Consider the following 17,116-nt stretch of genomic DNA (forward strand, 5'->3'; position numbering starts at 1 on the left):
TGTTTGATAATAGTGATAATAATGAAAGAAGTACATAAGAAAATAAACAAACATTTCAGAGCTCCTTAAAATCAATTTCAGAATTTTTCAAAACTAATTTCTTGGCAGATCTTTCAAAGTTTTTGTTTTGTCATTGTCTGTAAAAGGAAATGAAACTTTTTTTTCCAGGCAAGTTGCATCCCCTGGTTATTAAACAAACAGGGCCTATATACTCATCTGTCTTTCTCAAGCATAACCTTCTTCAGTCAAGCATGCAAAATAATCTTGTGAAAGCATAATTAATTCATCGCAACCATATTGATGCTGTGATAATCAAGCAGTGATCATCTGAAAAGTGTCTTTTTAATTAAAGCATAATGTGGTGCAGCAAAGGAACACAGGAAAGCATGTGCTTCTTCTCCAATTGAAAAAAATAGCATATTCTGGATGGAACTACACCAACTCTGATGTTCTATACACTTCCTTCAGTGTCATTTGTAGCAAATTGGTGCTCCATTACAAATCAACATAATAGTTGTAAACAAAAAGAATGATTCAGACACTGGTGCAGTAGAAAAAGTACTTTAATGTGACAGTTGGAAGCAAAATCTTGTCATTTTTAGCTCAAATACTAATGTGTTTAATAATTGTCGCTTATTTCCCAGCCAGCACTTGGCACAATAATGCACTGACCATTTCCAATTGCTTCATAGATTTTTATTATTTTTTAGATTTAGAGATACACCGAGTCCGCGCCGCCCAGCGATCCCCGCACACTAACACTATCCTACACACACTAGGGACAATTTTATCCCATATCAACCAGCTGGAGAGACTTGTGAACTCACAAGTGAGGAAGTGGCTTGGGCTACCGAGATGCCTCAACAGTATAGGACTCTATGGGAATGGAGCCCTCTCACTGCCAGTCTCAAGCCTGGTGGAGGAATTCAAATGCGCCAAAGCAAGACTGGACATGACACTAACAGAATCCCGGGACCCAATAGTTAGAGGTGTGGCTCCAACCCTAGCAACAGGGAAGAAATGGACTCCAGCAGCAGTGGTACAGGACGCAAAATCTGCCCTCCGACACCGGGACATAGTGGGCCATGTCCAACAAGGTCGAGGGGGCTTTGTCTTAGGAGCAATGAAACCTACCTGGCAAAAGGCTACTCCAGCTGAACGTCGGCACCTGGTGGTGGAGGAGGTGCGCCGCCAAGAAGCAGCAGCCAGGTGTGCCAAAGCCATATCTCAAGCGAAGCAAGGCCGCTGGATGAGGTGGGATGGCATTGAGAGGAGGAAGTTCACATGGAGTGAGCTGTGGAACATGGAGTCAAGTATGTTGAGCTTTATTATCAGAGCCACATATGATGTCCTTCCCTCTCCCATAAACTTAAATCTTTGACTGGGAGAGGATCCAGCCTGCCCCCTGTGTGCAGTTCCAGCAAACCTCAAGCACATCCTGGTCGGTTGTAAGACCAGCCTAACACAAGGCAGATACACCTGGCGACACAACCAGGTGCTGAGGTGTTTGGCAGCTGCACTCGAGTGCAAGAGAGTTACCACCAACGCCATGCCTATCAATGCCCAGCTAACATTCCCGCAAATCCATTCGTTCATCCGGGAAGGAGAGAAACGGAAGACCACCACCTCGCCTCTCAACTCATGCCCACTGAGCGCAGCCAGAGACTGGGAAATGCGGGTTGACCTAGGCCAGAGGCTTTCCTTCCCAGTTGAAATCGCAGCTACCAACCTGCGACCAGACCTCGTCCTCTGGTCCAGCTCCTGTCGGCGTGTTTACATCATTGAGCTGACAGTGCCCTGGGAGGAGGCTGTGGACGAGGCATTTGAAAGGAAAAGGCTGAGATATTCCAACCTTGCAATAGAGGCAGAGGAGCGAGGTTGGAGTGTAAGAGTGTGTCCAGTGGAGGTGGGTTGCAGGGGCTTTGTAGCCAGTTCCATTGCAAGGCTCCTGAGGGAAGTTGGAGTCAGAGGGCAGGCCCAAAGGAGGGCAATCAAAGAACTTGCAAATGCCGCCGAACGGAGCAGTCACTGGCTGTGGCTGAAAAGAAGAGATACTGTCTGGGTTGCCACGTGACCATCTAGAGGCTAAACATAAGACACACACCCAGGGCTGATCACCCTGTGGTGGGCCTGCCTCGACTGAGGGTGTCTTGTGATAAAAGGCCAAAACACCCAGTGACGTTGAGGTACACAACTGAAGATGTGTCTGAATGGTAGCAACATCACCTAGTGGTCACCCCCAAGAACAACACCAGTCAATTGTAGTGCAAACCTTAGGGATTGTAACATCTAGTCCTACTAATCAATCTAGATTTTTATTTTTTTTTAGATTTAGAGATACACCGAGTCCGCACCGCCCAGCGATCCCCGCACACTAACACCATCCTACACACACTAGGGACAATTTTATATTTACCCAGTCAATCAACCTACATACCTGTACGTCTTTGGAGTGTGGGAGGAAACCGAAGATCTCGGAGAAAACCCACGCAGATCACGGGGAGAACGTACAAACTCTGTACAGACGGCGCCCGTAGTCAGGATCGAACCCGAGTCTCTGGCGCTGCATTCGCTGTAAGGCAGCAACTCTACCGCTGCGCCACCGTGCCGCCCTTAATCTTAGGACCAAATGGAATTTACTACGAGTGGCTGGGTGGAGCGATACTCATGGCAAATTGTCCTCAGTGAAAATCGAGCAATAACAAGTGTGCCATTTTTTTATAACTATTTTAATTCCCCAATTTAAAAATGCACAGTACTCAGCTTTAGACAAGTAAAAAACAGAGTTACAATTGCTGTGGTGTAGCTGCGGATTAAACTGTGCTATACTCTTAACTGGTTACAGAGCAGGTCTACCTCAATACTCATCCTAACCTTTAGTTTTTTTGTAATGCAGGAAAGAAAGCGAACTCAACATATTCAACAAAAATACCTCCTCAACATCAGTACGATATTGCACTAAGATTTGGTATTTTGATTCAAAGTTAAACTATAACCAAATTGTAATAAATGAGATTCTTAGACAAGCTGATAATTTGATATGCTTTCAAAAAAACTTTCAACTGGAATGCAAGGATTAAAAAAAAACTATTCAGTGTAAATGGAAATTATACACTGAATTGCATGAATTAATAGGCTGTGTCCAGATTGAAAGAAGAAAAACTTTCATTGACATTACCTCTATCCAGAAATTTATCTAAACTAATGCAGTCCAAGTCACTTCCTGGATGCATAGTTAGAACTGTGAATATAAAAGATCAAATTACTACAGCCTCATGTTAGAAGCACACACAAGCAGTGTTTCCTTTAAAAAAAAAAAAAAATACATCAACCCTTGAGCAGGACCTCTATGTTAATCTAAAAGCTTTGCTGTTCAGGTAAAATTCACAATATGTCCAAGTTCTGTTTCTCAGACTAAACAAAAAAAGGTGTGAATTTTTGTTTAGTTTTCCATGAATCTTTTATCAATTCACTTATAACTACACCATCATATTCTCCTTTAGAATGTTTTAAATGCTACTTCAATGTGTCAAGGCTACAAAATTGTAATTGATTACTGGATCATAGCAATGAACCTAATCCTACCTGCAATATTTACAGCACAAAGAGCAGTTCTTAAAAACAATCAAAGTGTAGACGATGGAAGAATGGAACCAAAATTGTCCTTGATTGATGGAGATGGCATGACAGAGAAACTGAAAGAATCCTCTGCATCAGATATTTTAACTGTCGGTTATTTACAGTGATGGAAGAGGTGGTTGAGAGATTGGATAGGATTAAAAAAATAGGTAAACCAGAATCATTTAAAAAGTTGACTGCACTTAAAGTAGTAATGTTACCCAGTGTGGATGGGATGCTTCCTAGATTATTGAGGAAACAAGGGAGAAATTGTGAACCATAATTTTCAAATCTTGCTCTACCACAAGTTGGAAAGACAATTACATGATTTCAACCTTTCTCCTCACCCGAGGGGAGATTGATACATGAGCCAAATTAATCCCAGTCAGTTTAAAAATAGAGACAAAATAAATGTCTAAATATGTTCATCTCAAACAGAATTAATTTTGAAAAATGTTCCTAAATTAAAGCCAACATTGGTTTTAAAATAAAAATAACTAAGGCAAACCAGGGCAGGATCTTCATAGTGAATAGCAGAGCTCCGGGGAGCGTGGTAGAGCACAGAGATCTAGGAGTGTAAGTACAGAGTACCCTGAACGTCGCAGCACAGGTAGTTAGGGTGGTCAAAAAGGCTTTTGATACATTGGCCTTCATCCGTCAGGGTAATGAGTATAGAAGTTGAGATGTTATGTTACAGTTGTACAAGACATTGGTGAGGCCACATTTGGAGTACTGTATTCAGTTTGGGTCATCCTGCTACAGGATATTATTAAGCTGGAAAGAGTGCAGAAAAGATTTACACGGATGTTGCCACGACCCAAAGGTCTGAGCTCTAGGGAAAGTTTGGGTAGGCCAAGACTTTATCCTTTGGAGCACAGGAGGCTGTGGAATGATCTTACAGAGGTGTATAAAATCATGAAGGGAATAGATAGGGTGAATGCATAAATACTTTTACCCAGAGTAAGTGAATCAAGAACCAGAGGACAAAGATTTAATAGACAATAGGTGCAGAAGTAGGCCATTCAGCCTTTCAAGCCAGCACCACCATTCAATGTGATCATGGCTGATCATTCTCAATCAGTACCCCGTTGCTGCCTTCTCTGACTCCGCTATCCTTAAGAGCTCTATCTAGCTCTCTCTTGAATGTATTCAGAGAATTGGCCTCCACTGCCTTCTGAGGCAGAGAATTCCACAGATTTACAACTCTGACTGAAAAAGTTTTTCCTCATCTCCGTTCTAAATGGCCTACCCCTTATTCTTAAACTGTGGCCCCTTGTTCTGGACTCCCCCAACATTGGAAACATTTCCTGCCTCTAACGTGTCGAACCCCTTAATAATCTAAGATGAGAGAGGAAAGATTTAATAGGAACCTGAGGAGCAACTTTCTCACACAGTGTCTGGTGGTTATAGGGAATGCGATGATGCCTTTGGAGGTAGTTGGGGCAGGTACAATAACCACCTTTAAAGACACTTGGACAGGTACATGGAAAGAAAAGATTCAGAAGAATATGGGCCAAATGCAGGCAGATGGGACTAGCATGGATGAGACATATTTGACGGCATAGACAAGTTGGGCCGGACCTGTTTCAATACTGTGTGACTCTTAAGAAGCTTCATGACAATCTTCTCAAGGACAATTAGAGATGGGCTACAAATATTTGCTCCGACTGCAATATTCGGTTCCAAAATAAAGAATTAATAAGCTATCAAGTCACCTGATGAAATGCTGTATAATAAAATTGAGGACAAATCCGAGGTTCAAGCAGTTTGCTGAGCAGATACAAAACTAGCAAAGAGTCAGAAAACAATAGCAGCCAACTGGAGCGAGGCCTAATGATGATACTTGAGAGATTTGCTATTGGGACAGCCACCCTTCTGGTAGGCCACTGGGTAACACAGCGCACCATTACAACCTTTGCTGTTCATATGGAACTTTTTTTTGATAGGAGACAGACAATGAGAAGGATTGCAATTGATCTGTAAGGACAGAATGGCTGGTAATATGAGCAGACATATGGCAGATGACATTTAACAGACAAGTGCAGAATGAAATATTTTGCTCTGAATGGGGATAGACAATATAAATCAAAAGGACAATTTTAAAGTGACTATATAAACAGAGTCTGACTGTGAAAACACATGGTACTGAAAAACAAGCTAAAATACGTCTTTAAAATAAGTGTAAACAATAAGTTTTTTTAATGGATGCAGCCTACAAGTGTTGAATTAGACTAGAGGATTCTATAAAACACTGATCACACCCCAGTTAGAGTACTGTTTGTAAATCACATTTAAGGGGATTTATTACCACGAGAGAGTACAGAGAAGCTTTACGGGAATTGTTGCAGAGATGAAAGGGTTCAGCTATTTGAAAAGGCAGGTGTTCGCTTTAGAACAGAGAAATTAAGAGATTTGATCGAGATATTTCAAATCAACAAAGGTTTTGACAGAGTAAATAAGGAGAATACTGTCCCCAATGGATCAGTAACCAGACACTGCATTTGACCAATAAGGAGCAGTGTTAAACTATTTTTAATATTATTCTATTAAGAGGTCATGCCTGATCCTTAAGTTCACCTCTCCTCTACTTTTGCTATAATAAAACTTTAAGAGTGGCATTTTAGGAATCATGCCAAAACCAGATCATGTCAAAGCTTTAAGAAGCATGGTCAAATCATGGTTTGTAGTTGAAAAAGTTCCAGATATGTAACCTAACAGCAGATTTAAATTTTAGGTATTGTGTTCAGCATCTGCTGGCCATGACATTAAGTGAAGCAAACTGCACCACACACAAGGCAGTTACTTGCATTCTTTCAGTACATGCTTCAGCAGAAAAGCAAAGAAAACAAAAGTGAGCTTACCTTCTACAAGGGAGAATGAAGAAGAAACAAAGAAAAGGGTAAAAATAAGATGTTTGTAATGATCAAAGAAGAAAATGAATATAAAATAAAATTTATGAAACATGCAATATTTTGACCACAAAATGCGGCAGAAGATTTACAGGAAGGTCTCTATGATAAATCTATTTATTGTCCACTGACACATTTATAACAATATAAAAACATACTAAGTATATCAAGCTGCATCTAAAGTTAATAGTCGTTGCAAATTCATAATTGTTTGGCCAGACGTTCAATGGATATCAGAAGGGAAAGTATATACTATCCTGCCTTGGGACAGGCACTTCACCTGAATAGACATGCTCGCACGTTATGATGACTTGGCATTCTATTGTACTTTTCTGCAGTAACAAGTAAATAAGTAAGTTTCACATGTTCTTATTGTTTGTAGCCCAATAAAAAATATATACCTGGCACTTCACCCAAGATTTTTTAGAAAAGTGAAATGGTGAAAAATATAAGACGTGATATAAAAGGTCTACACATACAAACACTCCAGTGAAGGAACATATATATTATCAGAACCAAGTAATCGTTACCCGATTAAGAGTAAGATCCAAAAGCATATTATAGGTCAATAGAAAAGTAAATAAACACCTTAACACTCAAGTTATTTCTTATAAAGCACTTCCATTATTTCCTGTCACGACGTTCAAATTTACCTTACTGGCCCAAGCATCTTCATCCCAAGATGTTAGCTGCAACACGCGAATTATCTCATTGATTTCAGTACTCATCTTTTCCACAGTGAAGTTACGGTTCTTTAAAGCTTCTTCCATTCCCTGGTTTTTGAATTGTTTAGTAGTCACAAAAATCTTTATGGCTGCAAAGCATAAATATTCTAAAGTTACATTTAAAGCATTTCAACAAGATATACAGCCACAAGCATACACACATTATTTGTGCTTCAAAAACATAATCCTATTCATTAGAACCTTGATTGTACCTTCAAGTACAATCATGCTAACTGCCAAAACTCAAGAAATTAATGGATCATTGAAATAAAGTAATAAAGATTTGATTCAGAGCAAGAAAAAAAAGTCAGATACTACATGTCTACATGGATTTTAGTACGGTATTTGATACCTTACTAAGGTATTTGATACCTTACTAAGGTACATTAGTTTCATACCTTAGTAAGGTATTTGATACCTTACTACCAGCCCACTGTAGACTCATTCAGAAGATTAAGATGCTTGTATCTTACTTGTGACTTGGTCATATGGATACTGTGTCTTACAGTATTACCTGTGACTTGGTCATATGGATACAGAACTGGCTTACTAATAGAAGCAAGAGGTTTGTGGTAGAAGGACAATATTTATGCTGGGGGTCTATAACCAGTGGAATACCGCAGGGATCTGTGCATCAATAGTGGGATTTAAGAGACTTTTGGATAGGCACGTGGGTATGCAGGAATGGAGAGTTATAGATTATGTTCAGGTAGATAAGAGGTATCACGTTTGGCACAGACATTGTGGGCAGAAGTGCCTGTTTTTGTGCTGCATTGTTCTGTGTCCTAATAACTGCAGATGTTGGTTTACAAAGAAAGAGAGTGCTGGAGCAACTCAGAGGGTCAATTTAATTGCAAAAGCAAATCACATTGACACGTTATATGCACTCAAATTTGATTAGATTTGAAGAATGATAAAAGAAATTAATGAAGCAGTGAGAGGTGGATAGCACCAAAAAAATAAATCAAATATATTTTCAAATTTTATTCACACTGCTGGAGATCGATGGACAGACCAACTCAAAGACATTTCCAGGCAGCAGGCTATTATCCAAATGTGAAAAAGATATTTACCTGAAATGAGTACAGGAAGAAGTTCTTTCACAGTATTCATGGAATTCACCAGCATTACCCTGTGCTCTTGATGAGTTAGTTCCTGTTGTCGTTCATCAATCATTTTCGCCATTTTGGTCATTCCTTAATTCATGGTGCGATGAAGGAAGAAAGGGATAATTAATACATATACTAATGAATGAATGAATAAGTTTATTGGCCAAGTATGTGCATATCCAAGGAATGTGTCTTGGTGCTCCGCTCACAAATGACAACACAAACATACAGTTAACAATTAAGAATAAACCATTACCACCTCAAAACATTAAGGATACAACATTACGGTCTAAACATGTGGGTGAAAATAAATCAGGGCAAAATAGAGACTTTGGTTATTGAGTAGAACTACTACTCGACTCAATAGGTATACAGCATGGAAACGACCTTTGGCCCAATGCGTCCATACTAACCAAGATGTCTACCCTAGCTGGTCCATTTGCTTGTGTTTGGAGCATTTCCCTCTAAACCTTTGCTATCCACGCATCCTCGTCAATTCCTTTTCAACATTGTCATTTTATCTGCCTCTAAAGCTTCTACTATCTGCTCATTCCATATACCCACAACCTTTTGTGTTGAAAGGTTGCTCTTCAGGCCCCTTTTAAATCTTTCCCTTCTCACCTTAAATCTCAGAGCCAAAGCTGATAGTGAGACAGCATGGAAAATGCCATTCGGCCCAACGTCCACATTAATAAAGTTAGTTAACTGAGCTAGACACACTTGCCCGAGAAAGGTGAATTTCTACATGTGAGCATGTTAACTGATTGTATCGTGGTGTGGTTCAGTAAATCGAATGCGCAGGAATGAAGGAGATTACTAAATATGGTGGACACGGCCTGGTCCATCACGGGTACTAACCTCCCTCTACAGGAGGCCCTGTCTCAAAAAGGCAGCCAGCATCAGATTTCCCTCCTACCATTGGGAAGGTGGCATAGCAGTATGAAAAGCATAACCTCCAGATTCAGGAACAGCGTCTTCCCAGCAACCATCTTGCTCTTGACATCAAGAAAACAGCAAACTACAAATTCTTGGTTGCACTAGGGACTTCGCGATTTATGCACTAATACTGGGTTTTTTTCAATTTACTGAACGTTTCTGTTTATTATGTTATCTATGGGTTCTTTGTTTGCAGCCAAGTTATGCTGCTGCATATGGAGCAAGACATTTAGCATAGAGATAATGAGAAATCTTCTCACTCAGCAATGGAAGCATCTTTGGGCCTGGATTGGGGGGGGGGGGGGGGGGGGAGGGGAGGGGAGGGGTACGGCTAAGGAGAGGGTGAGTGTGAAGAGAGATCATCATGTTGAGACAAGTATCATTTGTGGTCACAATGAATAGTTCAGCAAGTTCAACGGGCAAAATGTCCTACTTTCCCATCTGTTGTACATCTCCAATAACTTTCCATCTATAGAGAACATTAAATACATTTGCTGGTCACTTAAACTCCATCCACACGGCATATTTATGCATCTGGAGATAGGAATGTAAACTGGAAGTTAAAATAAGAATTACTTTTCTCCAGCATCAATATTTCTCCTTTCTCCATGAAGCCATAATTTCATCAAAATACACAATCCCTGCAAAACTGTGGTTGAAATGAAGCTCAGTTTGCTTTTGTTACATTATAAACATCCAAAGAAATAGAACTCTTTACCTGGACCCAAGTTTTTGGTGTAAGTCACCAAATCCTCCATTGTTTCTACAACTTCAGCAACCGTAAGATATTCCAAAATACCTTTGCATACACGAATAATTTTACGGACCTGTGATAAAATTGTTTTAATAAAAACATAACAAAATTTAGCACAACATATAATTTTAGGCATTAACGCATGCAATGACATACATAAAAGTCATGATCAAAGTCATAGAGTCATACACCGTGGAAACAGGTCCTTTGTGCCATCTTGCCCACAACCAACCAACATGCCCTTCTACACTATCTGACCCACCATATGTGCCACCTATCCCATCTAGCACATATCTTCCTAAATGTATCTTATCCATGTCCCTGTCCAAAAACATTGTGATAGTACCTGCCTCAACTACCTCCTCTGGCAGTTCAGTCCATATACCGATCACCCTTACTGTAAAAGTTGCCCCACAGATTCTTATTAAATGTTTCTCCCCTCACCGTAAACCCATGTCCTCTGGTTCTTGATTCCCTTATTCTGGGTAAAAGACTGTGCATTTACCTTATCTATTCCTCTCATGATCTTTGACACCTCTACAAGACTAAGGTAGACACAAAATGCTTGAGTAATTCAGCGGGACAGGCAGCATCTCTGGAGAGAAGGAATGGCCGATGTTTCGGTTCGAGACCCTTCTTCAGGACGGACCTCAACCCGAAACGTCACCCATTCGCAGGACCTTTCACCGCTTGGCGCAGCTCGGTTGCGGGATCTTCCATCACCCGGCAGGGGCTTCAATATCGGGAGCCTCAATCGCATTGACGCAGCAGTTTGACTGCCTGACCGCGGGAGAAGAAGCAAGGAAGAGATAACACTTTTTTTACCTTCCATCACAGTGAGGAGGTGCCTGGAGGAGAGTCACTGTGATGGATGTTTATGTTAAATTTATGTAATTGTGTGTTTGTTTGCTTTTCATTGTTATGACTGTATGGTAACGACATTTCGTTCAAATTTGTTTTTGAATGACAAATAAATTAAATTCAATTCTTAGCCACCCGATCCACCTGTGACACCACTTTCAAGGAACTATGTACCTGCACTTCTAGATCCCTCTGCTCTATAACACTTCCCAGTACCCTGCCACTCACTGTGTAGGTCATGCCCTGATTAGACTTCACAAAATGCAACACCTCGTACTTCTCCGGATTAAATTCTGTCAACTATTCCTCAGCCACCTGCTCAACCATTCAAGATCCTGCTACAATACCACCCACTTTTGTGTTACCTGCAAACTTGTCAATCATGCCTTGAACATTCTCATCCAAATTTTAGATGACAAACAGCCACGGGCCCATCTCCGAACCATGAGGCACACCACTAGTCACTGGCCTCCAACTCAAAAAATAACCTTCCATCATCACCCTCTGTTTCTTCCATGAAGCCAATTATCTATCTAGTCAGCTATCTCTCTTTGGATCCCATGCAATATAACCTTCCAGAGCAGCCAACCATGTCGAATGCCTGAAATCCATATAGACGTCTACCACTCTGCCCTCATCAACCTTTTTGGACACATCTTCAAAAAACTCAATCAGATTCAGGAAACATTCGTAAGACTGTGAGCAATAATGCTGTGTCATTTTGGGCAAAAAGATGCAAGTCAATGCGAATAGTTACTAAAAATCTAAACTGCATGATAGATTGCCTCTACAGGAGTTTTAATTGAAGTGAATTATATTCAGCTGCTCAGCAATCTATTATTATTCTGAAGATGGGTCTCGACCCGAAACGTCACCCATTCCTTCTCTCCTGAGATGCTGCCTGACCCGCTGAGTTACTCCAGCTTTTTGTGATACCTTCGATTTGTACCGGCATCTGCAATTATTTTCCTACACTATTATTAGTGATAATCATAATCGTAATTTATTAGCCAAGTATGTTTTGCAACAGGAATTAGTAGGCGTGTTATAAGTTGTTCAGAAGCTAAATATTATAGTTCCCTTTTTAAACCTATTCCACTCTACTGTTAAGAATCTCTTTAAAACCTTTGTCAAAAAGCATTTATTTTAATCACCCATTACTAATTATCTTTCCGGTTGGACATCAAATGTTACTAATTATTTTGCTTTGAAACATTTTTCCATGTTAAATTTACTATGTAAATAAAAGGTCTCTGACTGGAATGATACGGAGGTATTTATTTCACAAAATGCTGGAGTAACTCAGCAGGTCAGGCAGCATCTCTGGAGAGAAGGAATGGGTGACGTTTCGGTCGAGACCCTTCTTCAGACTGAGGTCAGGGGGGCGGGACAAAGGAAGGATATAGGTGGAGACAGGAAGATAGAGGGAGAACTGGGAAGGGGGATGGGAAGAGAGGGACAGAGGAACTATCTAAAGTTGGAGAAGTCAATGTTTATACCGCTGGGCTGCAAGCTGCCCAAGTGAAATATGAGGTGCTGTTCCTCCAATGTCCGGTCGGCCTCGCTATGGCACTGGAGGAGGCCCATGACAGAAAGGTCAGACTGGGAGTGGGAGGGGGAGTTGAAGTGCTCAGCCACCGGGAGATCGGGTTGGTTAAGGCGGACTGAGTGAAGTCAAGTCAAGTCAAGTCAATTTTATTTGTATAGCACATTTAAAAACAACCCACGTTGACCAAAGTGCTGCACATCTGATTAGGAAAAAAAAAGAAACATACAGTGGCAGGCAGCCAAACACAACGGCGCGGCCATCTTGAACAAAATGTTTAAGGTGTTGAGCGAAACGATCGCTGAGCCTGCATTTGGTTTCGCCAAAGTAAAGAAGTTGACATCTAGAGCAGCGGATACAATAGATGAGGTTGGAGGAGGTGCAGGTGAACCTCTATCTCACCTGGAAAGACTGTTTGGGACCTTGGATGGAGTTGAGGGGGAGGTAAAGGGACAGGTGTTGCATCTCCTGCGGTTACAGGGAAAAGTGCCTGGGGATGGGGTGGTTTGGGTAGGAAGGGACGAGTGGACCAGGGAGTTACGGAGGGAACGGTCTCTGCAGAACGCAGAAAGGGGAAAAGATGGGAAGATGTGGCCAGTAGTGGGGTCCCATTGTAGGTGTTGGAAATGTTGGAGGATGATTTGTTGGATATGCTGGCTGATGGGATGGAAGGTGAGAACAAGGGGGAATTCTGTCCTTGTTACGAATGGGGGAGGGGGAGCAAGAGCGGAACTGCGGGATGTAGAAGAGGCCCTAGTGAGAGCCTCATTTATAATGGAAGAGGGGAACCCCGTTTCCTGAAGAATGAGGACATCTCTGATGCCCTAGTATGAAACACCTCATCCCGGGCACAGATGCGGCGTAGACGGAATGATTCGGAGAATCATCGAGGAGGCTAACCAGGGAACGTATCTTGAACTTCTGTTTAATTTTACAAAGATATAATCCACTCATACCCCTTTCATTCTGAATAGCTGGAAATGCCAAGTTATTGCTGCTGCAGAGTCACGATCATGAGTCACGATCTCCCATGACAAAACAATCCCTTGTCAACCCTTGTCCATTTAAATGCATGGATATCTCATCCTTCAGAATACTCCTTTTACTCCTACCTCTATCTCTCCTGAAGCATCTGTTCCCTAGAACATTAAGCTGCTAGTCCCGTCCATCTCTTAACCAGATTTCTGTAATGGCTACAACGTCTCATAACTATCTGACCCGGAGTTCATCTGCCTCACCAGTCAAGCCTCTCATTAAAATAAGTACAGTTCAACCCAACAGTCCTTCCTCATGCCCTGCTTTCCTGGTCCACTAAACTTTGTTTCATCACCATCTATAAAGATTTCCAGCCATTCATCTGCCTTGGTCCTGTATAGTACCCCACCCCTGTGCCAACTAGTTTACGTTCAGCAGTCATAAGAGTAGAAGTAGGCCATTCCGCCCAGCATCTATTCCGCCATTCAATCATGGCTGATTTAATCTTCCCTCTCAACCCCATTCTGCTACCTCCACGCCATAACTCTTAGCACCTTTATTAATCAAGAATTTGTTACTCTCTGACGGCCTCCATTGCCATCTGTGGCAATGAATTCCACAGATTCACTACCCTCTGACTAAAGAAATTCATCCTCATCTCCTTTCTAAAGATGCATCCTATTATTCTGAGACTATGCCCTCTGGTCCTAGACTCCCACTAGTGGAAATATCCTCCACGTATCTACTCTACCCAGGCTTTTCATTATTTGGTAGTTTTGAATGAGGTCCCCCTCATTCTTCTAAACACCAGCACGTACAGGCCCAGTGCCATCAAACAATCATCATATGTAAACACAATCAAACCGGGATCAACCTCCTCTGGACCCTCTTCAACACCAGCACATCCATCCCCAGATATGGGGCCAAAAACTGCTCACAATACCCAAATGTGGTCTGACCAGTGCCTCATAAAGCCTCAGCATTATATCCCCGATTTTATACTCTAGTCCTCTCAAAATAAATGCTAATGTTGCCTTTGGCTTCCTTACTATCGATTCAACAGGATTTAGGAATCCTGCACGAGCACTCCCAAGTCCCTTTGTAATTTCTGAATCCTCTCTCCATTTAGAAAATAGTTTACACCTTCATTCCAACTACCAAAATGCCCGACTCCACACTTTGCCACACTGTATTCCATCTGCCACTTCTTAGTCCATTCTCCCAATCTGTAATTTCTTTATCCCTCATTATCACTTCTCCACCGTAATTTTCCAGCAGTCCAAGGTCCACTCTTGCCTTTCTCTTATTCTTTACACATCTGAAGAAACCTTTGCTATCCTCTTTTTTATTATTAGCTAGCTTACCTTCAGATTTCATCTTTTCCCTCTTATTGCATTTTTAGTTATTCTCTGTTGGTTTTTAAAAGCTTCTCGATCCTCTAGCTTCCCACTAATCTTTGCAACATTGTGCCTTCTTTTAGTTTTATGCTGTCTTTGACTTCCCTTCGTCAGCCACAGTTGCCTCATTCTCCCTTTAAAATCATTCTTCCTCTTTGGGATAAAAAGACCCAACCTTTTCCAAGTATTCCCAGAAACTCCTGCCATTGCTGCTCCACGTTTATTCCTACTAGGATCCCTTTCCAATCAACTTTAGCCAGCTCCCTCCTCATGCCTCTGTCGTTACCTTTACTCAACATTCGTACCGACACATCAATTTCATCTTCCCCTTTTCAAATGGCAGGTTGAATTTTATCATATTATGGTCACTACCTCCAAGGGGTTCATTTACCTCAAGCTCCTTAATCACATCTCATTCGTTACTCAATACCAAATCCAGAATTGCTTTTCCCCCCAGTAGGTTTGACTACAAGCTGCTCTAAGAAGCATTCTCATAGGCACTCTATAAATTCCTTCTAGTGTAGCACTAACAAACCTGCCTGCTAGGACATTGGTCCCCCTCCAGTTAAGGTGCAACTCATCCCTTTGCCTCAGATGAAATCTCAACTGTCCAGAAATCTAAATTCCTGCCCCCTGCTCCAACTCATCAGCCACACATTCATCTCCCCTTACCTTCCTGTTTCTACCCACACTAGTACATGGCACTGGAAGCAATCAAGAGATTACTACACTGGAGTAGTAATCTCATCTGCTTTTCATCTTTTTTCCTAACTCCCTATACTCGAATTGCAGAACCTCCCTGCTTTCTCTCTCTATCCCCTCCCCCTTCCCAGTTCTCCCACTAGTCTTCCTGTCTCCGACGACATCCTATCTTTTCCCCGCCCCCTCCCCTAACATCAGTCTGAAGAAGGGTCTCCACCCGAAACGTCATCCATTCCTTCTTTCCAGAGACGCTACCTGACCCGCTGAGTTACTCCAGTATTTTGTGTCGTCTTTCCTTTTCTGACCTATGTCATTTGTGCCAACATGCACAATGACTTCCAGCTGTCCATCTTCCCTTCGAGAATGTCATGCAGCAGCTCCAAGACACCCTGGACCCTGGCACCAGGGCGCACACCATCCTGGAGTTCAACTGCTGCCACACAATTTATCTGCACCGCTAACTAAAAGGTCACCTACCACTATGGCTGTGCTTGACGTTACCTTTCCCCGCTGAGCCTCAGTGCCAGCCTCGGTGCTACATCCCTGCCCAGTACCGCTGCTCAACCTTGAAAGGTCACCCCTTCCCGGCAGTACTCAAAAGGGTGTACCCATTTGAAGGGGGATGGTCACCTGCACTCCTTGTCTATTTCCCTTCTTCGTGGCCACCCACTTCTCTCTTCCTGGACCTTGGGCATCATAACCTTGCTATACGTCTTGTCCAAGCTCTCATTCTCGTGGATGGTCCCGAGGAAATCCAGCTGCACTTCCAGTTCCCTAACGTGGTCTACAAGGAGCTGCACCTGGACACAATACCCACAGGTGTAGTCATCAGCTGCTGAGTTACTCCAGCATTTTGTGTCTATCTTCGGTTTAAACCAGTATCTGCGGTTTCTTTCTATACACCAGCAGTTTCCCTGACTTCCCACATGCTGCAGGAGGAGCAACGAACCAACTTATCTGCCATCACCACTGCAACTGAACCAAGGAGAGAGATATTTAAAAAACAAACAACTCACACACTAGAGCAGAGCAGACAGTACCTAACTGCCTCTGATAGCCTCCTGGCCTCAGCTTCCTCGCCGAGAACTTGAGCCAGAGACTCACATTTGACCTCAACACAGCCTCTCTCCCACCACTATGGCAAATTTACTCCTATGTGTGCTAGATGGCTGCACCTAGAGCTCCATTCTTTCTCCCAGAATGCTCTTTCAATGGGAACCTGGCTCCCTGTGTGCCAAAGATAGGCAAGATAGGTGAGGGGGATGGAGCACCACAAGGCCTTTCCTGAGGCATGGCAGACTGCAGCGCTTACTTTAGTTTAGTTTAGAGACACAGAGTGGAAACAGGCCTTTCGACCCACCAGGTCTGTGCCAACCAGTGATCATCCATACACTTGTTCTATCCTACACACTAGGAACAATTTACAAAAGCAAATTAACCTACAAATCTGCATGTCTTTGAAATGTGGGAGGAAACCAGAGCACCCGGAGAAAACTCTCACGAACAAACTCCGTACAGACAGCACCTATAGTCAGGATTTAACCCAGGTCTCCGGGTGCTGTAAGGCGGCAGCCCACCCACTAT

General features: G+C 42.2%; 1 protein-coding gene across 2 annotated transcripts in view; it reads right to left on the minus strand.

The window, feature by feature from the left end:
- LOC144610097 (vinculin) overlaps positions 1–17,116 on the minus strand; it is a 103,604-nt gene that overhangs the window by 54,801 nt on the left and 31,687 nt on the right. For both annotated transcript variants that reach the window (XM_078428638.1, XM_078428639.1), the window contains exons 4-6: positions 10,016–10,124; positions 8,326–8,448; positions 7,181–7,341 (exon numbers count right to left, since the gene is read on the minus strand). In XM_078428638.1, coding sequence (XP_078284764.1) covers positions 7,181–7,341; positions 8,326–8,448; positions 10,016–10,124 — 393 coding nt within the window. The remainder of the gene's footprint in view (positions 1–7,180; positions 7,342–8,325; positions 8,449–10,015; positions 10,125–17,116) is intronic.

Source organism: Rhinoraja longicauda, chromosome 35 (genome assembly GCF_053455715.1).
Source record: "Rhinoraja longicauda isolate Sanriku21f chromosome 35, sRhiLon1.1, whole genome shotgun sequence".
NCBI lineage: Eukaryota > Metazoa > Chordata > Chondrichthyes > Rajiformes > Arhynchobatidae > Rhinoraja > Rhinoraja longicauda.